Source organism: Toxotes jaculatrix, chromosome 10 (genome assembly GCF_017976425.1).
Source record: "Toxotes jaculatrix isolate fToxJac2 chromosome 10, fToxJac2.pri, whole genome shotgun sequence".
NCBI lineage: Eukaryota > Metazoa > Chordata > Actinopteri > Toxotidae > Toxotes > Toxotes jaculatrix.
The window spans coordinates 14,112,482-14,140,000 of NC_054403.1; the positions used below are offsets into that span (position 1 = coordinate 14,112,482).

The 27,519-nt window shown below is 43.6% G+C and overlaps 2 protein-coding genes across 3 annotated transcripts; one reads left to right on the forward strand and one right to left on the reverse strand.

Moving 5' to 3' along the window:
• Positions 1 to 419: 419 nt before the first annotated feature.
• tomm5 (translocase of outer mitochondrial membrane 5 homolog (yeast)) lies at positions 420 to 1,712 on the reverse strand. The gene is made up of 2 exons (XM_041048288.1): positions 1,502 to 1,712; positions 420 to 1,181 (listed from the first exon to the last, which is right to left on the reverse strand). Exons 1-2 carry the CDS (start codon positions 1,620 to 1,622, stop codon positions 1,147 to 1,149), a joined length of 156 nt encoding a protein of 51 aa, XP_040904222.1. The 5' UTR covers positions 1,623 to 1,712; the 3' UTR covers positions 420 to 1,146.
• Positions 1,713 to 2,712: 1,000 nt separating this feature from the next.
• Positions 2,713 to 27,435, forward strand: frmpd1b (FERM and PDZ domain containing 1b). Of its 2 annotated transcripts, none has more exons than XM_041048736.1 (17): positions 2,713 to 2,904; positions 9,192 to 9,336; positions 11,476 to 11,586; positions 12,939 to 13,111; positions 14,658 to 14,760; positions 15,181 to 15,226; positions 15,607 to 15,711; positions 15,918 to 16,013; positions 16,911 to 17,036; positions 17,252 to 17,371; positions 18,207 to 18,340; positions 19,516 to 19,642; positions 20,010 to 20,102; positions 20,276 to 20,458; positions 20,793 to 20,994; positions 21,225 to 22,148; positions 22,352 to 27,435. In XM_041048736.1, the coding sequence occupies exons 3-17, from the start codon at positions 11,480 to 11,482 to the stop codon at positions 24,922 to 24,924; spliced, it is 5,112 nt and encodes a 1,703-aa protein (XP_040904670.1). In that variant the 5' UTR covers positions 2,713 to 2,904; positions 9,192 to 9,336; positions 11,476 to 11,479; the 3' UTR covers positions 24,925 to 27,435. The 2 variants fall into 2 exon arrangements, with proteins under 2 accessions (XP_040904670.1, XP_040904671.1); XM_041048737.1 differs by having other exon boundaries at positions 20,793 to 20,940.
• Positions 27,436 to 27,519: the final 84 nt, after the last annotated feature.

Consider the following 27,519-nt stretch of genomic DNA (forward strand, 5'->3'; position numbering starts at 1 on the left):
TCTCCGAAAGCAGCAGCGCTGTCCGTCACAGCTGTTTCTCTCTTATCGCTGCAAATCAAAGGTCACATGCAGGATTGTCGCCTGTGCCACTGTTAATCACCTGCATGACTTACAGCGCTCAGACAGCCAGGCTATGTTTTACATCCATTGTCGACGGCTGCATCCCTTCTGGTCTCCTCAATCCTCAGAATAAAACACCGCCCTCAAGTGGCGATCGTCCGAAAGTGCAACTCAGCTTTTCTGTAATTCTCAGCTAATTTGACCACTTTTTTGTTTATTTTTATTAAACGTCATTGTTAATGTACACTGTCGTTCAGATTACGTGACAGTGTAATGAAAACTCAGTGTAAATATCCTAAAATTATATTAAGTAATGTTTGACTTTTTTATTTAATTGGAAAATGCATGGAGGTTCATCTCTCTAGTTAAGAATCTTGTGCAGAACACTTTAGTTACCATTTTGTTTTTGTTTTTTTTTTAAAGCAGGTTTCATTCTTACATTTCCTTGACGTATTAATCATACAAATTTCCATTTAAATTGGAGAACTTGCCAATTAAAGGTCCCAAATCAAAGATTTATAGGCACTTAATGGGTCACCATTTCAGAGAGAAGGCAAACTACTTCTCAGTTTTTCTCTGAGAAATGAAACAAATACACATTCAAACACTGTAACTGAGATCTCTAGAACTGGCTTTTGCAGACCTACTGTAAACAGACATTACTAGCATCAACCTAAAGTCGAATACAGTAAGTTGTCTGCTGCAGGTGAGTCAGTTGTTGAGTGTAGTAAATTTTCCAGTGTGCTGTGACAGTTAACATATTTATTTAAGCACGTGTGAACATTGTCTCTCTTCAGCTACAACCGTTTCAACATGGTTTCTCTTTATTCCGTGACCCAAAAGGCAAGTACACTAAAACACAAACATTTAGCAATGATCACATTATATTTAACAAAAAAAAACAGAAAGAGAGAGAGACTGAAACGTGAAGTTTGTTTTCTCCAGTACAGTGATGGACAGATGCTGATCTTCTTACACGGGGTGTTCTGCCATGGCCCCAGCTGTCTGCCCATGATGATGGTCCATGCTGTCTCCGATGCAATAATCTCTTAGTGGATGGATAAGAGAAGAGACCAGCTGCTCCACTCATATGCTGTCCAGCTTCTTTAACACATATGGAGCTGTAAGTACAGAAATTATTAGACTCTGTTAAGGCAGTGAGGAGAAATCTGTGAGATTTATGACATTTTTAATCGTCTAAGGAGTCAGAACAAGAAAACTAAAGTTGTTGTGATATTTGTACCATCCTCTGTGACATACTGTATAGCAGAAGATAGCCAAAGACCTACATTTTGGTATGCTCTTGTTTCTTTTAGTGCATGAATAGATTATCACACGCATGAGGTGACCGAACATGACCTATATACCTGTGAAGCCGTCTTTACAAATGTTGGTATCATTGGTATTTGGCTACTTGTCAATGTCACCTGTCTATACTCACTGGCTCTGAGAAGCGCGACGTAAATAAGAAAATTTCTCAAAGATGAGATCACGTCTTCTCGCATTTTCTTCCTCATCTCCTCTGGGTCCATTTTAGGCCCGAGTCCTTCCAGTTTGAACATTGTCGCTGTGGTTTTACCGGGTTTTGGTCTCCAATCCGCCGTCGGTGTTACAAAAAAAAAATCACCGTTTCGGGAGCATGGATGAAATTAAAGAAACCGGAAATACGCAGCAGCGGAAATGACGTTAACGACACCCCGCACCGAGGGACAAACCGCACGAAGAAAACAAAAGGCAAAACTTAAATGTGGTACACACAAATGTAGCACTTATTATTAAAATAATCAGTCAATACCAAATCAGAATTTATCTGTGGCTTATAAGTTGAAGTCTGATGGTTAAAATATCTTATTTTTGAAGATGTTTTAACAAAATTTAGCCACTAGGGACACTAAGGAAAAAATATAGCACTGAGCCCCCACTGACCCTCTGTTTCTGGTAATTTAGTTAAAAACAAATTGATTTAGGAATATGCATCATGTAAGTCCCTCCACAGGAGGCCCTTGTCATCTGAGATTCCCAATCAAATTTTCAGTTAGTTAAATTACCACAGACTAGCTAATAGGGGCTCTGGGGCAGTTTTCTATTTTGTCCAGTTGGTAGTTGTTAGTTTTGTGTTATTTCATAACATTATTATTATTATTATTATTATTATTATTATTAGTAGTAGTAGTAGTAGTAGTAGTAGTAGTAGTAGTAGTAGTAGTAGAATTGTGGGAAGTAATTCTTTGATATATAAACAAAATTGTAATATATTTATAATATATTTAAAAAACACAGCACACCAGACTTCAGAATTAAAACCATAAACTCTTATGAATAAAGGGAATCATGAAGTAGATTTATTTAAATGTACAGTACTGCAGCCTCTATCAACATGGACATAGTGACTGAGTAAATGATTTATAAATTTATTACAAATTAGTAGGCTAACAAAAACAATGAAATAATAAAATATTTATTATTAAATTAATGGATAGCTTTATTATTATCATTATTATTATTATTAGATCTAACTAACTGACCTTGCGGAGGAGGGGTGGGGGTTCTCCGGGCAGACAGCGGAGGAGGGGAGACGAACAGAGGGAGGGAGTGGGTTATTTCTGAGCTCAGGGCCGAGGATTAAGCAGAGAGCAGTCCCTGTACGATGACAGCATCCAGCACATAGCCAACCCCCCCGCACACACACTCCACATCACCACCATCATCCGGCCCGGGAGGACGCCGCGGATATTTTTGAGAGACAAATATCCTTTCCGCTGAAAATCCTCCGCATCACTGATCTTTTTTGGGGGACAGCCCTCCCAGACTCCCGGTCCGTCTGTCTCCTCCTCAAACCACGAGGTGAGTTTTCTCGGTATTTCCCGGTGTTATTGTCTGATGAAGGAGCGCCCGGCTATACACGGAGGCGCCTGCACCTTGCATCCATTCGTGTCATTTGGACCAATATTTATCAGGTCGAAATGAATAATTTAACTGATGGTCGTTGTCAAAACGCCTGCAGGCTACACCCGTGTCCCTGTTTTAGGGAGGCGATGGAGAGATTTAAATCCGATTAAGATTATAAAGGAAGCAACAAAAGACTGACCTTTTTTTTTTCTTTGTTTAGCCCCCCTGGTTTCACTGGCGTGGCTGCGACCACTGATCAAAGTTAGTGGGGGACCAGTGTAATGGGAATATTGATTGTTTTATTGGCATTTATGAAGCATTTATGAGCGATAGACACGGTCGATACGTGGTTTGTTATTTCTCGCAACCTCAATTCAGGTTATATTAGGTAACATAAACAGAATTACAGTCAAAATTCAACCGGGAACCGGTTATTCTTATACACATGTGCTATGCGGTGACAGTGGACATCCGTGCTGTCCTGTGCGCAATGAAATCACCGTCACTGGCTACAGATTGGACGCGAACGGGCTAAATCCTGACAGATCAGGGGGATGTCAGGAGTCTGGGTAGTAAAACACGCACATTGTGAATGGGCGTAGGCGATGTGCAGCCACCCTGGGACAGTCGTCTACCCCCACCCCCCTTTTTTTTCTGTCTTCACTCGTATCCTTTGGCCAGAAGCAGCCTCTTCCCTGCGCTCTTCCGTGCCGTGCCAGGCATGACAAGCGCAACATAACTAGACCGGAACAATGCGTTTTGCTGTTCTGGGGCCTTCATTTAACGCTTGACATGATATAATATGACCGCTGATTGCGGTTCAGTTTAGACACGTGTGATTCGCTGGCCTTCGCTGTGCATAGAGACATCACTTAATGTTTATCACTGAGTGTTTTGTAACAGCATCATATGCTGCTGCTTGTGGCTCACAGATGAACACACACATACACACACCTAATGAATGAATGAATGAATGCCATTTTGGTCCTGTGAAGTCTAGCCTATGTGAGATAGCAGTGGATGCTCAGTGTTTTGCTTTCACTCTCGGGTGCACTGAGCTCTGTGCCTACGCTGTGCCACTGCTGCGGGCACTGTGCTATGACTCAGGGATGTGTGCTACAACATGTTATGGCAGTTTGCTGCTCTGAGGTCATTCTGCCAGAGGAGAAACACGACGGGCAGAACTTGCACATCAGGAAAGACTTGATGCCTGGCTGCATTAGCCTGAATCTGCCCTGCTGACCTCTATCCCACTTACTGCAGCCGGCCAGCCATCCTCTTCCTCTTCCTCTTGCTACCTCTTCAGTCTTAGCTTCATGTCTCCAGGGCAGACTGTGTTGCTGGGCTGGTGTTTTCTGCTGCTTGACCAATAGATCATTAGATCTACTGGCAAATTGATTCATATTGTCGCAGCTTCTGGCTGCTGGAATCTGCTGATTGATCAATATTGCTCTTTCTCACCAAAGGAATCTATTGAATTCATGGGTCAGGTGTTGCATCAGTGCATGATAATGATAGTAAATGGTTGAATGGATGGGTGGGTTTCTGGATATACTGATGGATGGATTTATAAATGGACGTATTGATGGATATTGGAACAGAGCTGGGATAAACTGTACCAGTATTACTCCAGCAGAAGAAAAAGGAGCCGTGACCTCATTGATGTGACAGCTCCACAGCGATGGCACACTTGACGGGCAGTGATGCCATCATTTAGGTTGACTCTATTTATGAACATAAAGTAAAACATAAAGAGAATGAAAAGCAGCAGACTACAAAAATAATAAGTAAACCATCAACTCCCTTCATCCATTTTCCCCCTCTTCTTTTCTTCACTGTAATATGACATATTAAAGTCTTGATGTAGCTTAATGTAAGTATTATTCCAGAGCCCAGACACCTATTGTAGCTGCTGGCTTGCTGGCTGCACTCATATTACTTTTACTTAAAGATAAGACCTCTATTGTGCAGTTTTTGAAGGATCGCTGAGTTGAAGGAAATTGGCTCAGACATCAACAGAGGAGTGAGGCAGACTTGACTTTCCAGACTTGCGACATCTATCATCTAACATCCAAAGGTCTTCCTCATACATCAAGACCTTCCTCCCTTTCTCGCTATCTGTCTCTCCCCAGAACCATCAGAACCATAGATGGAGATCTGTAACACAATGCAGTGCCCAATTAATCTTCAAAAGACCCATTATTTAATAGTGCACTGGGGAACTCAAGCCTCGCCAGGTCGTTGATGAAAGGGGAAATGAAATGAGCGGCGTACAGTGAGCCCTGTCTTCCTAATGCTAATGGAATGAGCGGAGGCCGAATGAGGAACAGGAGATGTGATTGTGTCTGGAAGAAAAGTAACATCAAAATAACCAGCCAAACAAACTGCAGGAGCAATTAACACACAAACAAGCCACCGCGCTGCTGTTTGACAGTTGACTGTAATAGGGAGTGTAAGATTTATTTATTTATACGTTTAATTGTCACAGGGACAAGCCCATACCACAGCAATGCCACATACCACAGTATATGGAATAGACCTGCAACAATTTGTCTATCAGCTGATAAGTCAATCAACAGAAATTCAGTCAATATTTCTTTTGGTAATTAATTCATTGGTTTGGTTTGATTTCACTTTTTTTAAAGAAAAAGTATCAGCAGTAAACGCAAAATACAGAGCTGGTGATGGGAATAGCATTTGCTGCTCCAGGTATTTCGCCACAAATCAGTGGTGTATCAGTAGTGGACAAACTTAAAAGTTTTGATTTGATGATGATGTTAGATGAAATGCTCAGGGATCACCAAAGATATTCCCCTTTATCTTGAGGGAGACATGGTGTCTGTCGCAAAGTTCATGGCAACTCAGCCAATAGTTGTCGAAATAGTTCACAAAACCCCCCCCACAAATTTCAATCTAGTAGTGGCCTAGAGGAAAGGTGAGGGGGTCGCAAACGACATCAGGACTTCGTCTCTCTTATTTAAGCATTAATTGATTAAATTAAATGACAAGATAAATACAAAACATATTTAGTATCTTAAGAACGTGGCAGTGCTGATATCTAATCAGCTTCCAAAACTATGATTTATCGTAGTAGTTGCTTGTGGCCATGAAGTTGCACAATAACTTAAATGTAATAAGGTCATGAATTGCATAAAACCATTTGCAGCATAGAACAGTACAAGTATTCGATGAGTGTATTCCTCACTGTTTTTATGTTTCTATAGATTTCTATAATTCTAGATGGGAATTATAGATATTTTTCCTCTGAAACCTGTTGTACATTGTCTATTAAACTATCATGTAAGTTTAACTTTTGACAAATCTCAACCCCTGAATCAAAAGCATGGCATATCATCTGTATTTCATTTGTCCATAGCCTTTTTACAGACAAAAAAAACTTCTTTGGAGTATTTATTGTCTGCTCTGCTTGATGTTCCTCACATTTACAACTGTACATTTATGAAATCTGAAGCAATCCAGACGCTTCTCGTAAGCATGAATCACTCTCACCTAAAGTCCTCCAGATATTCACACACGCAAAATTTTCTGCCAAGTGTGCTGCTGTTGGACTGAATGCTCACCGAGGTCTGTGTCCAACTTCTCTCCGGGGCCAAAATGAATTGTTGAGTTGCTGAACCAACCCCTGCTGCTGCTACCTCATGTGGTGCAGCTGTATCCGGTGTGTCGTATTCGGCTCAAGGGGAGAGAGATTGTGTGTGTTGGAGGGTGATGGTGGGGGGAGACAGATTGGGAACAAGATGTCGATAGTAGCCAACTGGCCCTTTCTAAAAAAAAAAAAAAAAAGAAAAAAAAAAAAAGCTGTCAGTGAGTAAGGCTTCTGCTGGAGTCTGGTTACCAATTGTGTAATGCTCCACTTGCAAATCATATTAAGGCATATGACTTGTGAGTATGTGTGTGTATATGCATGTAAGTGGTGTGTGCTTGAGTGCTTGTAACTGCATTAACAGAGTGTCCAAGTGCTGAGCCCAGTCTTCATTTAGCACTGCACACAGCTAAGTGACAAGAATTTAAGTTTATTGCAGATAAATTCATCCTGTCACCCAGATTTAGCAGGACAGCAGCTGTATCTGGACATTTTTTTCCCACTTCATGTCCTAATGCAGCTTCTCCAGGCTCCTGTCCAGGTTGGTCTGACCCCCAGTAGCCCAGTCTGGCCCAGCAGCGTTAATTGGGCTGTTTTCTATCCAGCTGACTGCACAGAATCTGCCAGTTCAGTACCACCTCTCAACCCTTGAGAAGAGAGTGGAGTACTTCCATGAACTGCATGTGGGCTCATACCAGGCGACAGGATTGAATAACTGACTGTTTTGTTGGAGACAGTGAGACATTGTGTGGGAAAATGAGCAGAGAGCTGGGGAGGGGGGAGGCAGGGAAATTGTCTCAGAGACGCTGAAACAGAGGGATTGAGACAGCCTTCATTACTTAACAGCACTTCATACAAATATTCTTGTACAGTGAGGATTGCAGGAGGGGTGAGAAGGTGAAAGGAGGAAAGGAGGGAGAATGACAGACAGACTGCAAGACTCGCTGATGAGCTGTGTTGTGTGGGTAGCTTGGGGACTTAAGGACACGACAGCAGAGGACAGGATTCGCAATTACTATTGATTCAGAACCAGATTAGGAGCAGACTCATCATCAGCTCTCAGACACACAGGGCTTTACTGTCTTGGATTTGAAACTGGGATCAAATGGAGAATGCTGTCACATCATTAGAGAGAGGGAACAGTCTCAAGCAAGCAAAGAAGAGGACAAGTAGTAGCAATGCTACAGGTTTGCGTTTTAATTTTTATTTATTTAATGACTGACCATACGTCAATGTCTTCTGCCTGGCTTTGTTTGCTATCGGTTGGAAGAGAAATACTGCATTGATCAGCTTTTTCTTTTTTTGTTCTCACTCCTCTTGATGAACGGACTCCTTTACGTCTCACTGTAGATACTTTTGTTCTTTCTTTTCTTCTCCTGCAGCTTTACTCCCTCATTTCTTTGCCGCTGCCCTCTTCACCCTCTTTAAACCCCCCCCTCCTCCAATATCCTGTCCTTTCTCTGTTTTCTTTGCCCTGACCAATTCTCTTTTTTGTATCCCTTCCCCTTTTCTCAGCCCCTCTGAGTCCCCCTTCCCTCTCCCCCTCCACCTCACCTCTGCAACCCCCATACGTCTTTCCTGTGTGTCTCTCTCTTCTTCTGTTCTCCACTCTTCTTGTTGCCTGTGTTGGCAAAGTGGCAGAAGGAGGCGGTCGGCGGCCGAGCTAGCTGCATTAGTCCCATGCATTATTCATGTGCCCTGCAGTCTGTGTGGGTCTAGGTCTTCTGCTGGCTTTTCACTGGGACGCATGGGCCTCGTGAAAGAGCTCTGTGTGTGGGACACAGAGCCTGATGGAAGAGCTGCACAGATGGGACTATCAATTCCTTGATTTCTACTCTCTTTTCTAGATGAAAGCCTCGGAGAGTGAGAGTTTACCTCGCAGATCAACATTCAAGTGCAAAATGAGGTGGTTTCCTTAGACGAGATCAAGAATGTTTATTCAGTGTCGCTCCTTATTCAACAGCCAGGCTTTTCACAACAAAGCGCTCCCCGGTTTGTTTTTCTCCCCAAACCAGAGGCCGGCTAAGGTTTCAGGCATATCGGGCCCTGATGTTCATATGAAAGACTTGTCCTCTTTTATTATTAGCCAAGATCTCTGTCTGCCTGGCAGCGTTTCTCTCTCTGCCACATCAGGATTCACAGCCTGTCCTCTTTGCTTTTAGAACGCGCCCAGTAAGAACTGTTAACTGAACTGGGTGATATGAAATTTTAATTTAGACAACCAGACAGAGATGGAGTGCCTCGTCTCCACATTGCCATGTGCTTTTGAGGCTGCGGAGAGAGAGAGAGAGAGAGAGAGAGAGAGAGAGAGAGAGAGAGAGAGAGAGAGAGAGAGAGAGAGAGAGAGCGCCTTGGGGACCAGAGGAGGGGCCTCTTGGAAAACCACAACCACATAGCTGCTTTGGACTCACATCTGCTTTGCTTGACATGCTTGCGTGTTCACTCTGAAACTATCAACAACTGGAATATACTTCTGTTACTTAGAAATAGGTCAAAAATCTAAGGCAGACGCAGCTTAATCAGACTTGATAACTGGTCGTTTCACGCTTTGTTCTAATTATAAACTCGTCGTGTGGACATGCATGCTGTTTATGGGTTTTGACAGGTCTCCCTGACAGCATTGCTCTGCTCTGCACAGGTGGCCGCACCAGATTGGGATTGGCCCTGATGATCACAAGGACCCCCCTCCACCTCTTCAATCCTGGAGGGGCTGCAGAGCTGATGTCTCAGAGGGCGAGAGGGTATTTGTGTTCTGGAGTCCTGAAGAGACAAGCCACATCACGGTGAGTCACGCTCTCACGCTCTGTAATTAATGTGTAATAGCTTATTTTTCAAAGAGGTTGTGTAATTATTAAAAAAACGGAAACATTTCATGGGTTGAACTATTTATACTGATACGAACTCAGCATGTTTGCCCTTACACCTGCTTACCTACCTGCTTTAGTAAAGTTATAAAGTTTGGCTGTTATTGTAAAGAGCGAGGATAGTAAACCCCTTGATCAAGTGCTTAGGATGTGCACGTATATAAAAAAATGGCTGGCTGCTGCTGCCCAGAGAGACTGTCATCGGAGACGACTCCCTGACTCGGCAAGGACACAGAGGGTGAGAGAGAAAGGAGAAAGTGAAAGAGAGGAAAGAGAAAGAGGGAGAAGGACAGCAAAAACCGTCGGCTGACTCTGCACTGTCTGCAGGACTACAGCGCATACAACAGACAAACATACGCAAATCCACAAGCTTGCAAGCATATGTGCACTGAATGCAACAAAACAACACAATATCAGTCAAATGGAACACAATATAAGGAAGTCTCCATCAGCAGTCCAAACATGCTATTGTGATCCCTGTGAAGCTGATTGACGTGCCAGTTTCTTCTCTTTCTTTGTGATCGAAGGGGGCGTGTGTGTCAATAATCACACTCAGTTCCTCATGTGCAGCTGTCAGCTACCTAGCCTCGCTCATCCTTCCTCATCCACGTCAATCTGCCTCAATCCGGATCAGTGGGAGGTGCTAAAGTGACACCCTGACCAGTGTCGGCCCCTTGCAGAACGAGGGCCTCTAATCCTCTTAAAGGACAGAGCTACGCTGCGTGCTTTACTACTACTGAGCAAGACTAGTCATCACTGAACTACAATCAGTGATCATTTCAACAGGGACGAGCGGAAATCCTGCTGTTTTAGCTAAGTGTGTGTTGTTTTCCCATAACTCAGAACTTAAAATAATTGGTCAGACCTCATTTACTGGACAAAGGGATATTTCAAAATGTCTCTGACAATTGTGGCCAGAAAACTGTTGTGCTTCTTTTGAACTTGACAAAAGTCTTGGCTTGCAGAAGTTTCCTCCATATTTCAGAGAGTTGATCAAACTAAGCTCTCAGCAAGCAAGCTGCGGAGGCCAAAGTATGGATCATTAGGTTTCAGGAGCACATTCGTCATCGTTAGCTGTATTGATCAGGTCTGGATCGCTACTCTTCCCACTCCTGCCAAAGTTTCCTCCCCTCCCATTGAGGTCAAACTGTCCAATACAGCCCTACAGCAACAGCAAATGAAGTATATCAAAAGACAACAGTAAAACAGTATCGGCTGAAAACAAAAACGTAAAGAGAACTTGATTCATCCTAATATAACAAAACAAATGATACAGATACTTCAAATAATCAAAAAACATTGAAATCTGATTCTGCAGCATGCCCCTGCCTTCAGAAAATCCCTGCTGCTTTTACATCTATTACAAAACAATCAGCAACATGTTACTGATAATAGAGCATGTCTTTTTATTGGTCTCTACAAATTCAATGCAAGTGTATTGATTGGCTGACAGAAACAAAACACAGTTGAAGGAAATCTTAAGTCTTGAGATTTGGCCGGGGTTCAGTGCGGACCAGCTTTGCCTCCCTGGGGTTTGACTGATCCCTTCGTCGTTCGTTATGTCCCCACCACTCCCCTGTTTAAAGGGCAGGCTAAGCAAAAAGTGCACAGCTGCAGAGTTGCAGAGAACATTCAGACTGTAGCGTATTTATGTTGAACTCTTTTTGAATTCTTTAAAGTTATGATGCATTTAGGTGTTGTTGAGAATCAGGCCGTTTAAAAACACATAAATGTGTGTGGCATGTGTTGAAACTCAGACTAAACTCCACCTCCCTCCTTTTTCTCTCTCGGCCTTTCTGGCTTTCCGTTCACATATCTGATTATTCTCCGTATTCAAGGCAGCCTACATGCTCTGCATGTAAAAAAGAGAGCAGATGAAATGCAAATGTGGCTGGAGCACAATTCTGGCACTGACAGAGGAAAACTCTTAACAGTTTCTAACTTATTTACCCCCTCCAAATCCTTTCATCTTCTTTTCACGTCTCTTTTTCTATGTGTGTTTTGCCTCTTTGAGATTATGTCTGCAATGGATATCTTTCTCACTCTTTGTCTCTTTAGATAAATGGAGGAGAAGGAGAGATGTAGGAGCAGGTCTCCGGCTCGGAGGGCCAGTCGGGTGCAGCAGGTGGTGGGAACAATAATACGACGCACCCGAGAGTCGCTTAGCAGGTACAGAATGTACATGAATACAGCTACTGATGCTGGTTGGTTTAAGAGAGCTTATATGCGCTGAGTGAGAAAATAAGATTTTGATGGGGAAACAACTGAGTGTGCAGAAGAAAGTGATGGCACCACACAGCCAGTAGTAGCAGAAAATGCAGACCCCCGCACAAACCACTGCGCCAAAAACAAATAAAACAATTTATAGTATAGAAAAACTAAACAATCAAGTTTGGGATAGAGAGTGGAGAAAACAGCATCATCCACTTCTAGGCTTGCTGCCAGTTCCTGTGGTGGGGAAGAAGTGTGGGATGTGTGGTGTGTGTATATAAATATATATATCATTTTTAAAAAAATGTAGGTGGACAAATGGTTTTTTTTTAAGCTGAGAAAATGTGCAACTTCATTTAAAATAGAAATGGCTATCAAAGGAGAAGAAAGTACCCTAAAAAAAAGAATTGAAACTAAAAAAAATGCGATGAAAAAAAGTGGATTTCTCATATCAACACACACATAGATCTCCTCCCCACACCCACACATTCAGATGCATAACACATAGTTGAGTACATTTTCAAAACCTGACTGTCCCTCTCTCACACACAAACACGTCCCACAGTGAACCACAAATATGCTTTCAAGAACCCTTCATTCCCTCGCTGTCCGCTAAGTGGTCTCTCATTCTCAACGGAGGAGGCGGTGCAGAGGAAGCCCAGTAAACTCCCTGTTAGTCGTTCTTAGGGGGAAAAAACTCTGACCAAGTCATGCCCAGGACAGCAGGCTTGAGGAAAAGGATGTTACTGTTATGACTTATGATTTAAGTGCAACACAAAACAACAAAGATACTGAGAGTGCATCTGACCTGATGATGGATAAGAGTTTATGTGAATGCGATCTCTGTTATCTGACTTCAGAATTGGCCATTTTTGAGGAAGTGTACATTAATGGCTACTTTGCCTATGTTTTGGTGTCTGTGTGTATGTGTATATATAAAATGGACAGTGACAACTAGCACATTGCGCTAGTTGTCACTAGTTGGGCTAAAGGGAAATTTAGATTTTTTTGACATTTTATTGACAAAATAACGAGTCAAAGAAATAAAAGGCCAAAATCTATGATGAAAATAATTGTTATTTTCAACCTAAAGTCTCTGGAAAAAAATCTCTGCAGATTGATCTTACTGTGTGAAAATAACAGAGTTCTAACAAGAGACCCGGTTTGTAAAAGAAAGTGATGAGTGTTGACAGAGAACAGGTACACACCAATGAAGTATCTGGCATTTGAGCCACCTGAATTTGTCTGTTGATGACCACCGTGTTGTAGTCTCCACTCAGGTAACCTGTCACCCTGTTTAACCTCCTCAGAGAGCGGTTGCTAGGCGATGGGAGGTCGCAGCGCTCCAACAGTCTGTCCAATCAGAACTTCCAGGCCAAGCTGACGCTGCAGATCACCAGGGACCCGGTCCTGGACAGCAGCACAGGACATGGCTTCAGCCTCACCACAAACGCACCCCTGCTGGTCAGGGACGTCGCCACAGGTACGTGGCATGTGTGGTGGCGTCTGTGTGTGTGTGATATGTTTGTCTACGTGGATGAATGCACTTTGTTTCCCTGCTTCCTCTCCAAATGGCCACCTGCCTTATGCAACATTGAACCGCCTGCAGCAGACACACACATATTCTCTCTCTCTCTCTCTCTCTCACACACACACACACACACACACGCACGCACACACACACACACACACACACACACCCACAAGCACACACACAAGCACATTGACTCTCTCCTGGCATTCAAACTGCAAGGCACGGTGCCAGAGAAGCCACAGAAACAACAGAGCCACCTGCTCATCCTTTCTAAATTCAATCACTTTTCATTTAGGCAACTTTGATAGGGGGATATAGAGAGAAAGCGACAGAGAGAGGGGGAGAGAGAGAGAGAGATGCTGATCCATTACTTTCATGTTTGTCCTATAAAATAAGCTGATAAAGGCCCTGAGGAGGGTCCCACCCTGACACTAGCTCTATAATTGCTATCTGATGCCAAAGAGAGAGTGAGAGAGTGAGAAAAAGAAAGAGAGGGAGAGGAAGGGAGAGAAAGAGAGAGGTGATAACAGAAGACAAGATTTAATAGACAGAGAAGATGCCAGCAGGAAGACCCAGTAGGGAATAGACAACGACCAAAGTGCAAATATGACCGAAGAGAGCAAAAATAAAGAGTGTGAAAGTGTGGACAGGGAGGGAGGAAGAATGGGTGACGCCTTTGGGTGTGGGAGTACTCAGCGAGGTCCCGGTAGAGAGGAGGTGCATGTGAGAGGGAAGTGGTGGATGGGGAAGCATAGTGAAAAAAAAAGAGAAGGAAGGGAGGGGACTTGACAAACCACAAAGATCAGGTTATTGGCAGAGCTGACATGAAAGCTTGACTGGAGGGGGTTGGCTTGTCTGGCAAGAGAGAGAGAGTGTGTGTGCAAATGTAGCCTCTGCATGTGTGTGTGTTTGTAAGCTTGTTCAGCAGTGTAGCATGCCATCAGTGGGTCAAAAATCAGGGACAGACGGGGCTTTGCCAGGCAGACTGGGTGTGTGAAAATCAGCGTGCATGGGTGTATGTGTTTACGCATTCATAAACATAGTGTGTGTGTGTGTGTGTGAGTGTGTGAGTGTGTGAGAGTGTATGTTAGCGTAAGCTGAAACTGCTGTGCCTCAGTCGTGCTCTCTTGCCTGAAGACAAATGAGTATAAATAACTAGAGAAAGCAGAGCGGAGCCGAGCTGGATGAGACCCAGAATAACTGTAACCCCTCACATCCTGGAGAGCTCAACTGAACATTGTTGAGTCAGCCATGTTGAATAACCATGTGTGTCACTGTGTGTGTGTGTGTGTGTTTTGGTGCGCGAGTGTGCGAGTGTGCCCGCATCTATGTGTATATCTCCCTTTTATCTGAACTGAAAGTGCAAGCCCACGTGTGCAGCTGGGTTTTTGTTTTATGCAAGCGCTCACTCTTTTCATTGTGTGTGTGTGTGTGTGTGTGTGTGTGTGTGTGTGTGTGTGTGTGTGTGTGTGTGTGTGTGTGTGTGTGTGTGTAGGGAGTCCTGCAGATGGGATACTGTTCCCAGGGGACCAGGTGCTGCAGATTAATGATACAGTGCTGGAGGATTTGAGCGCTGAGCAGGTGGAAAACATCTTAAGGTGAAAACAACTGCAGAGATCTATCTCTCTTTCTTTCTTTCTTTCTTTCTTTCTACCTATCTATCTGGTTATGTGGTTATCTATCTATCTATCAATGTGAAAACCAGTTCAGTCATTTGGGCCAGTGTCATACTACCAGTATGTCCAGTCCATCCAGTGACTAACTGCACTGTCATACTTGTTTGCTGGAGTACGTTTCTGAGAATGTGTGTGGATGATTCATGTGTGAGTCTGTGTGTGTGTGGTTGTATGAGAAAGGCTTAGCAAGTTAAGGGCAAAGGTCAGAGGAGAAAGTGCTTACAGCTGGACAGAAAGATAATGATCTGCCCCGTGTGTGTGTTCAAATGTATGTATGCATGTGTGTTTCTTTTCTGTGTGTGTGTGTGTGTGTGTTCATGTGTGTATTTTTTGTCAACACAGGGACTTGGAGGATTGTATCACTATGACCATCCTTCGGCACATGACAGTGAGTACAAAGAAGACACTGATGACCTCCTTTCAACACACACATATACACACATACACAAACAGACACACACATTCACAAAGAGTCATGACACCATTCCTCATTTAAACATAAGCTCTCTGTGTGTTTCCAAGCATGTGACTGTAAGCTCACATCTTCTGACTGGATTAACTGCCTTCACACTTCTCTCAGATTGTGATGTGTGAATGTAAATATGTGTGTTGACCCTTTGATTGAGGCTGTGGCTGTTTCCGGCTCCAACTTCTGTTGGTCTCATTATTAATTGTGTGTTTGTACTGTTTGAGTTTGACAAGTGTGTACGTGTTACTCCACTGTCCCACCCTCACATAATGGCACTGGTACGTGTCTGTGTGTTGCAGAATCCCAAGTCATCCATCATGTCAGCAGAGAAGAGAGCTCGTCTGAGGAGTAATCCAGTTAAAGTGCGCTTTGCAGAGGAGGTGGTGGTCAACGGGCACACTCAGGTGGGAAAATCTGACTCAGAATGATGGTGGCTGTTGTGAACAACAGATGAATGATCCTCATATCTGGGATCGTTCACACTTTTCCACACCATCTTTATTTGGCCTTATTTTCTAAGCTGACATGCTGCCTTTGCCTATTGTATGTTTTCTTGTTTGATATTGATTCCTGTCTAGCCACACTGAGATCTCTCACTTCTGTCCAACAGGGAAACTCTCTTCTCTTCCTGCCCAACGTCCTAAAAGTCTATTTAGAGAATGGACAGACCAAGGCCTTCAAGTTTGATAACACCACCACTGTAAAGGTAAGTACTAAATCGAGATCTCAATGCAGCTTGACAGTTTTACCAACAATTCTATTTGTACTTGTATACTCTGACAGAGATGCTTTAATGAGGGGTCAAAATTTCAACCTTTAACAGGCAGCTTCAATACTTGTTTACGACTGATGAATCTTGAATGGCGTGATGCATCCTGCTAACGATTGGCACAAAAGGTGGACCCATCATTCTTGGGTGGTTGACACGTTTGTCAATACCAGTGCGCTCCATGAAAGTTGATGAGAAGAAGCCTGCCATAGTGTATACCAAGTTGAATAAAAAATAGGAACAAGCCACAATAACACATGAGAGCATAGGCACATAGAAAGATGGATAGAAGTTGTATTCTCTTAACACACTGTCCACATTATTGTCCTCAGAAGATCTGATGAGAAGCCCCCTCAGTTTCTCATAAACATCATGAGACCAGACATGAGTGGATCTAGTTATGAAAGGCTTTCCAGAAACAAGTGGATGTATTTCATCAGTTGAAGCACACCACAAGTTATGGTGTGATTGCCTCAAGGGTGACAGAGTGTGGATAGACTGTTAGAGCTGTTCTTGATGATGGAATGATACACAAAGGGTTTATGAAATATTTAAAAGAGAGGAGAAGACCATGATGAGATAGCAAACCTCATTGGATAGTTAATAGGGTCAGCTACTCATCACCAGGAGGCCAACAGAGCTTGTTTTGAAGACCGTGTTTAGGCGCACATCATTATTGTCCCAGCAGGTTTTTATGTTTGTATTTCAGTTTGTAGTCCCAACCAAAGGGAAAATGAGAGGGGGGAATCAGATTTGACCATCTGCCACCAGCAGACCGGGGATAAAACATGTTTGTCTAAGGGGGTCTGAGCTGTTGGTTTTTCACCATTCCAGGACATTGTTCTGACTCTGAAGGATAAACTGTCCATCCGGGCCATCGAGTACTTTGCCCTGGTGCTGGAGCAACAGTACAGCATCACTAAACTACTGCTGCTGCATGAAGACGAACTTATACAGAAGGTGAAGGAAACGTTGGACACGCACAATAAACCCACTCATGAACATACAGTAGTTGAAGACAGCTGTTAACTTTAATATAACTTACAACAAGCATACCAGTTACAGTAGACCTACTCATGAGAGGATACAACGCAGCTCATATGGGACACAGAGTTGTTGCCTTTACTTTTAGAGCTTGCAGACATCTTCATGCCTCTGTCTTTTGTCTTCACCAGGTGGTACAGAAAAAAGACTCCCATGATTACCGATGTTTGTTCAGGGTGTGTTTCATCCCCAGAGACCCCATGGACCTGCTGCAGGATGACCCCTCTACCTTTGAGTACCTCTTTTTACAGGTCAGAGAAACAAATTCTCTCAGTGCTCCTTTCTCTCCTTGTCAGTCTGTCAAGGAGATTCCTGCTACTATTTCACAATTAGAAGTTAGGCTCTTCTCTTTATGTATGAGTGGAAATGGTAATGGAAATGGTAACAAAAATAAATAAAATAAAAATAAACTCTGTTACCACACATGCCAAATGTAGTGGTGCATCTGATGTTCATGTTGATCTGGCAGCTTGCTCTAGTGTGCTTTAAATCTTCTCCAGAAGACATTACAGGACCATTACAGAAATAGTGCCAGAATCAAAGCTGAGAAGAGGTTTGAAGTCAACAAGCAGCTGTTCCTCGTTTCTTCCTGATATTAATTCAAAGCTGTCCCACACTCATATAATAAAATTTATTATTGTGGCCTCATATCTCCTTGAAAACATTGTGTGAGTTAACAAAGAACTTTGTTATCTCCTGCATGCAGATATGTTCTGTGATTTACCTCAGCTTTGACATTATATTTATATAGTATAAGCCTGGATGAAAAGCCACAGGCTGTCTTTGCATGTTATTTGTACACAGTAAAGCTCTGGGAGTGCCACTTATGTCATGATGATTTATTGTTCTACGAGGAATCTGTGCTTCCTGCTATGTTTGTTTTTGCTGTATAAATGGCCATGTGGGTGTCCCAGTGTTGGTTTACTAACAGACGCTTATGAGCTGTGTATTTTGCACAAAACATTTGACATGAAGTGCATGTTGGTATGTAGATACAAATGTCTGGTGCTTTTAAGTTGTACATAGGTATGTTTACTATAATGCACAATGTCTGTATGCATTACACTACAACTGTGTCTTTTTCAGAGTGTTGGGGATGTGCTGCAGGAGCGTTTTGCCGTAGAGATGAAGTGTAACACTGCACTTCGCCTGGCAGCGCTGCACATGCACGAGAGACTAGATAGTTGTGGACAGACCAGGGCGTCTATCAAGAGTATTACGTGAGTCATATGTGTTGTCAGTTTATGGTCGGGATTTGAACTTGCTCTACTGCTGCAATCATTGCAATTTGTGTGGGATCACTAAATGTGTAATCTGTTAATGAGATGGGAGATGGTTTGTGTGTGTAAGAGTGTGCATTTGTCCTATTTCCAGTGTGTGGATCAGAAGGGTCTTATTGTGCGTGACACCATTTTCCCTCTTTCTGTCTCTCTTTTACATTGTCAGAGCTCAAAACGTAAAAAAAAAAAAGCACAGATCCTTGTCCCAGAGGACCACCTCACTTACTCACTGGTCATAGATTACTATGGTTATATTTGTCATTGTTGTCATAAATACTCTGTGCATTGCAGATGCAGTCATTCTTACGCTTACAGTTAAAGGGGCAATCAGTTAAAATGTGGCTGTTTAGTAACATCTAGTGGCAGCTGTGGGAAAAATACAACATGAGCAGATAGAGACAGGTGACAAATTAAAGAAAAAAACAAACATGAAGTGCCTTAGTAAGATGTTGAGCCACCACATGCCAGAACAGCATCAGAGCACCTTGGCATTAATTTAACGAGTCTCTAGACTCTACTAACTGGAGGGATGAACACTGTTTTTCTAAAAGATATTACCTCACTTGGTGTTTTGATGATGGTGTTGGGGAGCACTGTCCAACACAGCAGTGCAAAATCTCCCAAACTAGGTTGAGATCTAGGGACAGGCCACAGCATATGATTCACATCATTTTCATAGTCAATAAAATCAGTCAGTGACCCCTCAGCTCCTTTTTCAGGTTTCTCCTTTAATTTGTCAACTGTCTATATGTCAACTCCATAAAAGTCCCCAAACCCCAATATGTTTTTCTACTTTTTGTACAGTCTGTATTTGGTTTTACTGTTATTACAAATTTCAGCCTCACTTAATGTTTGGTAGGCTTGCTTGTTACCTCTACATCAACTACGTCATACCATAAATTTCATCCAAATAATTCCACATTGGTTTTCATTTTTTCTGAGTCCCAAGCTCCCTCTTGCTTTTAAATACTGCACCGTTTTAAAACTAAACACTAAATCAAGTGCACGGTGCATGTGGGGCACTATAACTTCTCACTTCCCATTTTAGCAGCCATTGAAGTTCTTCATTATGTGTCAGTGTGCTTTTCATTTCTGTGTGTGTGTGGCGATGACAGGAAGGAGTTTGGCCTGGACAGCTTCATCTCTCCCACACTGCTGAGTAACATGAGGGAGAAGGACCTGAGGAAAGCCATCAGCTACCACCTCAAAAAGATCCAGTCCCTGCTAGAGCCACGCCAGAAGGTAGAAACAGACTGATGGATGAGTGGGAGGAAGCACAGAGAGGCGTAAAGAGATAGATAGTGACAGTTTAGCAGAGGCTTTAGGGTACTTTTTAGTTGACACTTGCAGTGACTGCTAATCTCCCTGCAGTTATAAGTGGTATAACAGCTTGGGAGAAAGATAGGTGGTGGGTGGGAGAGTAATTCAAAAGGAAATACTAGGTTTGGGGCTTGGGTAATGTTTCTAGGAAAATAAATAGAGCATATTTCTCTGTGAAGAGCATTGTCTTGGCCAGTGAGTCAACCTTAACACTTCCTCTGCCTGCCCACCTCTCACTGTTAGTCTTCTTCTCTACTCTTCTTCTTCCATGTCCACTGTGGCATTGTAGGTAATATCTGCAACTCAGGCTCGGTTGGCCTACCTCACTCAGCTGGGAGAGCTCATTTCATATGGTGGACGATCATACACGGCTACGATGATGGTAAGAGTTAAGAGTCTAGTCTAGCCCGGTGGTGTTTTATGTATAACCATTTTCATCAAACTCATTCCTGGATTCTTGTTACATGTCTGTTTCCCTGTCCTTTTTATCTACACAACCTCCTCTTCGTTTCCTTATATTCTGCTGTACCCTTTCATTCGCTCATCTACACTCAGCTTCAAGACAGGGAGGTGCTGGTCAGCCTGCTGGTTGGAGCCAAGTATGGGATGAGTCAGATCATCAACCACAAGCTCAATGTGATCTCTACGCTGGTGGAGTTCAGCAGCATCAGCCGAGTGGAGTTGCTCTCAGAGTCGGACAAAGTCAGTCTGCTGCGCATCTCACTGCACGATATGAAGGTATGGAAGACACGGGGTGCATATACATGGTTGTAGACTTTGTTATTCAAAAACATGTTGGCACTTCTACACTGACACAGATATGAAAAATGGATATTCACTCACTGCATTATATTTGCACCAAAGCTCATGCTAGAGTAAATATAGGTCAGGCATTTCTCCTCCAATACACAAACAATATGAAGCCTAAGGGGGTGTGTGGTAGCTATATAAAGCTAATTCACTGGTCTCAAAGGTGACTATCTCTCCCTCTTTCTCCCACTTTTCTCCCTTACCCTTTGGCTTTAATCACTACCGCTTTACCTTATCTTCTGCAATGCCGTCCCCCTCACAGCCATTTGCCTTACTGATGGACTCTCTGGCAGCCAAAGACTTAGGGTGTCTGCTGGGAGGCTACTGCAAACTCCTGGTGGATCCCAGTGTCAATGTCTTCCGTCTGGGGCGCCCAAAAGTGAGGGTGCACCGGATTCCTGCTGAAGAAGGTGTGTGTGGGAGGTTCGCCGTAATAGAGGGCGTGTGCTATGAATCCCTATCAAGTGAGCAAAAACTGTTTCACTTAAAATAATCACTTTCTGGCTTTGGCATTTTGATAGACATTTTTCACATCACAGCATTTTGATGTATGTCACCAGCCAGTACGGGTACGGGTAGAAAATCAAGTCATGTTATACTATCAACATTTAAACATTATTCACTTCTACTAATGTGCTAACAAAGTGCTCTGCTGTGCTTGTCTGGTGTTTGTGTGTTTTTCTGGTGTTATTAGGTTATGTGTCCCGCTGCTGTAGTGACTCAGATGACTCAACGGATGAGGATGACCCAATGGATTCTCAGAATTACAAACGTCCAGACCCTGCAAGTCAGGACTGGGAGGAAAGGAGGCGAGAGGAGGAAGGGAAGAGGAGAGAAGAAGAAAGAAAAGAGAGAGAGGAGCACAAAGGCAAACAGGAAGTGAAGATAATAGTGACAACAGAAGGTAAGGAAAATGAGGGTGAAGAGGAAGGAGGAGCAACAGGAAGTGGTCTGCGTAAATTTAGTGTTATGGATGAGGAAATGAACCTGGAGACCACCTGGTACCACACTGACCCACGGGTCACCAGCAGCTTCTCCAGCTTGTCCAGTGGCTCCTTGAGTGCTGCACTGGAAGAAAGCAGTGCAGCAGCTAAAGCCCCATCCAGCTTGGATGTTCACCACCCCTACCTCCTAGAGCCAAAACGCCACCAGGGCCCCCTGCGACCCACCAACCTCAATTACCGTGGCAATGATAACACTTGCCTTTGCTTTGCTGAGCTCTCCAAGGCTGATTTCCTCCCTAGCCCGCCTGAGGCCACAAGTGATGATGACGATGATGAGGAGGAGGAGGAAGAGCACGGAGTGGAGGAACTCAGGCGCATTTCTAAGATCCCCAGCTCAAGAGATTTGAGAATGATTGACAGCACGCCCTTTCAAAGATCCCCAATTAAAAGAAAGAAAAAGATACCCCCCAAAGTCCCACTGAGGACAAGTTCAATTCCCGGGCATAAAACAGGACAGGCTGAGCAGCGCCTCTCCAAGGATGAAGAGGGTCTGTTCCTGACGCCTTCACCCAACCCAAAACCAGCTCTTTTGGTCAAAGAGACTGCTTCAGAGTCTGAGGATGAGTTTTTTGATGCACAGGAGAGATTTACTCCCCCAGTTCCTGATCTATCAGGTTCGTTCTCTTGTTATAACTTATAAATAAAGTGGATTGTCTGTCACATTTTTATGAAGCCTCTCTGTCTATAGTGGTTTGTTTTTTTTTAAGTGATGGCAACATGTGACAGTGCTGAGACACTGATTTGAGAGATTTGAGTCAGTTCGTTGATGCTGTTCTCTTTCTGTATTTTTCTTCTGATTTGTCTCTGTCTTTCACAGATGCCGAACTGGCAGACCGGCGTAATGCTAATCGGTTGAGTGGAACCTGGAATGGTGTTCCAACTGCCCCAGGAAAAGAGCCATCCTCCCCCCTTGCCAATAAAGCCCAATCCTCTAAAATAAAGAAGGAAGTGGAGATGCTTAAAGGGCCCACAAATCAACTTTCCAACCAACAGCCCAGTCCACCAAAGCTATCACAGAAACCTGAAGTTAAAGTCAAACCACCACTGGCCCCTAAGCCCCAGCTGCCTCCCAAGCCTCAGATTATTCCTCCCAAGTCCCCCCAGCATGGGAGATCATATGCCCACTGCAATGGGGATGCCTCTGGCCGCCTGTCTTCTGAACTCTTGGAAATGGAACCAGACACCATGGAGTTCAAGTCTGTAACTTCTGGGGCAGGTGGACTGCCTCTCTCATCACCTTTGATCACAGCAGTTAGGTACAGCAAGCAACCCCTACCAAATACAACACCACAGACTGAGGAAAAGACAAAGAGGCAAGAAAACAGCCCAAGACAGAATAAAGATCTGACGGAGGAGAATGGAGCACACGTGGTTGCCAAAGACAAAGCAAACATTCCTGATGAAAAGGAGACTCCTAAAGTTGAGGGGACAAGCAATGGAACAGCCCTACCTGCAAAGAAGTCACTACACCTACCCCCTAATCCTCCTTCTAATTCAGGTACAAAGCTATCTGTTCCCCCTCCAGTGCCCCCCAAACCTACTTCTCCCTCCAGTCTTCACCCCTTGTCACTACCTGCTAGCTCCCCTGTCTCCCCTGCTGATCCAGATAAAGGGATCTTCAAGGATAGCGCGAGTCCACCAAATGGAATCCATCCCTGGAGCAGCCGCAATGGCAGCATCCAGTCAGGACCTCGGAGGGTCTCTCTGAGCCATGAGAGCCTGTCACCCAAAAATACTGACGCACCTCTCACCCTTACCACCTCCCTCACCTCAACCAACTCTAAAGGTGTTGGGGGCCTAGAAAGCAGAGAACCCGGAAGATCTGGATCAGGATCAGACCTGAGAACCAGCTCCTCCAGCCTGGGTGGCAGGCTACCAGCCTCTGCCCTGAGAGGGAGGATCCAGGCTCTGCCTTGGTACATGACTCGTTCCCAGGAGATTTTGGGGACTCTGGACTATCCCTCCACTAACTCCATCAACGGAGACACGTCTGGCTTTGGCTCTGGTTTGTCTGTAGCCAGTGGTTTGTCGGACTTAAACAAAACACCTGTCAAGGAAAAGGAGACTGAGACTTCAAAATCAGTTGGGAAAGGGAACATTTTAGAGGATGGAGCTGAGGTTGTCATAGCCACCATAAAAGAGGCCCAGGATGTGACGTCATACATGAAAAAGGCCAGTGGAACAAACGGCTCACACCCTAATCTGACTTTTAAAGAGAATAGTGCACACAGTGGCAGTGTTTCATCAGAGCAGCCTCAATCACGGCCCCACTCAGCAGTGGGGCTGGGAGGCGTGTCCAGTATGCAGATTGGTGGTGACTCACCGACTTCCTCACTTGCAGACAGTACTCCACCACAGCAGCACCGGGAGGCTTGTGGCTGCCGCACCGTTTACGCCAACTGTTTCAGTGGAGACACAGAGGATGGTGTTAGTTTTGATGAGGAGCTTACCGTTTACGAGTTCTCCCGCCGCACACGGCCCAAACCTGCCCGTCAGGCACCTGTCCCTTCTCCTACCACACCCTCTCCAAACCCCAATATTTTGTCTCTGCTGAGAGACAACCCCCGCCCACTCTCTACTTTTTCCACTGCCTCCTCTGAACTCAGTCCACTAGTTTCATGTCCGGTTTCCCCGACAACCTCTTTTGGTGGTCCTCTTCGCTCTCTTACCAACAAGAATTATGGTGGGCTGAAGGGAGGTTTTGCCTCCCTTCGTCAAGATATAGACCAGCTTCTGCTGGTCTTAGAGAAAGGAGCACTTGAGCAACAACATCAAACATTATGTCAAGGCTCAAAGCAGGATATCAAAGGCATAAAAGTAGGGCCTGACCTAAATCACAATGGAAATGAAGACAGCACTACCCCAGCAGTAGGCCCAAACTGTACTGGGACAAGCCCTGCCGCCATGACAGAGGCTGAAAGAAGTCTTCTCCAGGCAGAGGCTCGCCGATTGGCATCTGGGTGTCAGCGGGCCACACGTGTAGGCTGGGCTCCTGATGAGGCCCTGCGTTCTTTATCCAACAGCTTCAGTGCTCTGGTTCAATTGTCTGCAGCCTGCCTGCGAACAAACCCCTGCACTGGCTGTGACATCTGCCATAATGCGAGTCTGGATGATGACAGCCAGGAGGCCATGGACAAGCTAAAGGAGATAGTGGGTCTGTATCGGGAGTTTGTTGGGGCTGTTGAGACAGCTGGAACTGGTGCTGGGGTTGGGGGTAAGAGTGTGGGCCTCACTGGGTCTGGACAGGGTCAGGGGGAGAGTGACGGGGTGAGGCTACTGGCCAAGCGCTGCACTGTGCTCATCTCCTCTGTTTTCGCACTCACACAGCTCTTCCGGACACGCACACTAGACACCTCGGACACGCCTGGTCACGTACCTCTCAACTTTTGACCTGTGAACTTTTACCGACTAATAACACACTGACTCTGGAGGCGAGACAAGATGAAACAGCACAGAGTGAACTGGTGTGTAACCCCTGTGTTCTTGTACAGTAAGTGCCATGCACACCACAGCACACAGACATAAATCCACATTACACATACCCACATGGAAACCCTGAACGAAGAGAGGAAACTTAATTGCTTGGTCTCTTCTTGGACGCATATGGACTATGCATTTGTACATATGAATTTTATAATTATCTTATAATTATCTTATTTTATGATACAATATGTGTATGTATGTAAGGATGAATTACCCATGTATGTATTTATGTATTTATTTTTACAATATTTGCACCATGATCTGTGCCATGCAGGTCTCTGGTGAAAAAAAAAAAACTAACTATGGATGTCACTGGAATTTTTATTTTCCCTTCTTATTGAGACAGTATTATGTTATCTTTTGCTGCTTTGAAGATATCTCCACTCCACAAGGTGTAATCTGTAAATTGTCATTTTTCAAGTTTATTACTACAGTTTGTTTTACTGACAAAATGCAGAAAATATGCTTTATCACAATTGCAAAATACAGTAACTGATTTGTTTTGTATGTGCAGATATTGCACCTTTTTAAGGATTTAGTTTTTCAACATTACAGTCAGATATAAATTGGATACAAAACTATACCATTACAAAGCAGGGAGAGCACTTTTGACTGTTACAGATTGCACCTTTTTATGAGACACATACCCTTGTGTAAAGTGTTTTTTCTACCCCTTCCCCGGTCCTGACTGACTCTGAGTGAATGCTTCTTGGAAATACTCCCATTACCCAAACGTATGCAGTATTATAACATTAATCTAATTTTCATCCAAAGGACACTACATATATATTTTCTGGGAATGTGTGGATGGGGCCAAGGGAGCAGAACAGGGGACCTTATTTATGTAGTTAAAAAAAAAAAAAAAAAAAAAAAAAAAGTAAACAAGTTGTTGAGTTGGCACAAGGGTGACTGTTAAACTCTGTCCAGATGTAGCAAAGATCCAAAGTCTTAAAACACTGAGCCACAACTGTTCCCCTCTACGGTTTCTTCTTTGGGCACACCACCTTATTAACAGAATAGTGGCAGATGGACTGACTGCTGTATGCTGGGGTCAGAACTGTAGATATACATTTATATCTCTGTGTCCTATTCTGTCTCTACCTTAGTTTATGGCTATGCAAACTTAAACCCCTCACCCCCCACACATACTGTATTTTTTGTGCTAACATTAAAAACAACAATAGCTGAATTACAGTATGTTTGTTTAAAGATAATGGGTGCTTTCTTTGTTTGGAATGTTGGCTTTTGTCTTGTTTTGGGAAAACTTGCCGCATTATGGATTGCAACATTCTGCAAAAGTTGCATGAAATTATCATTGGTCAATATTAAGACTCCTGTCTATACTGATGTCTGTGAATTGTCAGTAAAAGGATTACATTGCTCGATCAGTTTGCTGATGTACAGTGTTCACTAATCAGCTCGTCCATTTCACATGATGCCAGCTCATTTGACGAGCCGTCCGTTCTGAAGGATTTACTCAAGCCACCTACGACAACAGGAAGGTAATTAAGGCAAATCAGTCAGCAGTTGCTTATACAAATATGATAAGGGGATTAGACGAAATAAAGACTGCTTAAGTGTTCATAGGCAGCTGGTGAAGAGATAGGTAGTATATTTAATCTTCTAAATAGATGACAGAGGGAAATTTTGTCAAGGTGGCTATGATTTAAAAAAAAGAAAGAAAGAAAGAAAACAAGAAGGCAAGTCTCAGAGCTTCCAGTTGCCATGGAGGTAATGTCCAGTTGCAGTGTCCATCATAGTACTAACATCAAGACATACTGTATGTCTCAGGAGCATCTCTAGTTGTTCGACAAACAGGCCAAAACAGTGAAGAGTGCCTGTGTCACCAATTTGTTTTGTTTCTGTACGGTAAAATGGTATCAACAGCGTTTCATATTCAAAGAGGACATTGTGTTTCTACATGAGCAGTCACTTTTCCGTACCCACGTACAATGAAGTCGATGTATCAAGAAATGTATTGTTTGGGAATAAATTACACACTGACCTTAATAATGCTGGGGATCCAAGTATTTGGGTTTTGTCTTGTATTGTGCCACATTAATTTCATGTACAAACATCCAGTTCGTGTAAGCTGTCTCCCTAAATATTAAGTCCACCAATCAGATCAGAGGACATTAAATTTACCACCTTGGTCAAACTTTAAACCTAGAGTAAAATATTATAACAACAGAATGGAGACCTGACGATAAATCTGAGCAGTTTTAATGGCCTTGCTGTTTGTACCATCTCCTCACCACTAATTAGTTAATAAGCATTACTGTGGGATTTCTTTCCCAGCAGAGTTGCTGCACTGCCACGAAGGCAGTGTTTATGCATGTGTCACTGTGACCTGCTTTCTCTTTTCTCTTTCTCTCATTTGCTACGGCGAATGCCTCTAAATTATTTACAGAGCCGAGCCGACTTCCAGCCACATTTCCACTCCTATTATTAAAATACATTATTAAATAATGAATTTGAATGTAAAAATTTCAGATTTCACCT

What these genes read in the sequence shown, in the direction of transcription:
- frmpd1b (XM_041048736.1), top strand. Translation starts at nt 11,480, where the DNA reads ATGGAGGAGAAGGAGAGATGTAGGAGCAGGTCTCCGGCTCGGAGGGCC. An exon ending in CCATCCTTCGGCACATGACA is followed by an intron (nt 15,227 to 15,606) that starts GTGAGTACAAAG and finishes TGTGTGTTGCAG; the next exon opens with AATCCCAAGTCATCCATCAT. An exon ending in TTGAGTACCTCTTTTTACAG is followed by an intron (nt 17,372 to 18,206) that starts GTCAGAGAAACA and finishes TGTCTTTTTCAG; the next exon opens with AGTGTTGGGGATGTGCTGCA.
- tomm5 (XM_041048288.1), bottom strand. Translation starts at nt 1,622, where the DNA reads ATGTTCAAACTGGAAGGACTCGGGCCTAAAATGGACCCAGAGGAGATG. An exon ending in CGTCGCGCTTCTCAGAGCCA is followed by an intron (nt 1,182 to 1,501) that starts GTGAGTATAGAC and finishes CTGTACTTACAG; the next exon opens with CTCCATATGTGTTAAAGAAG.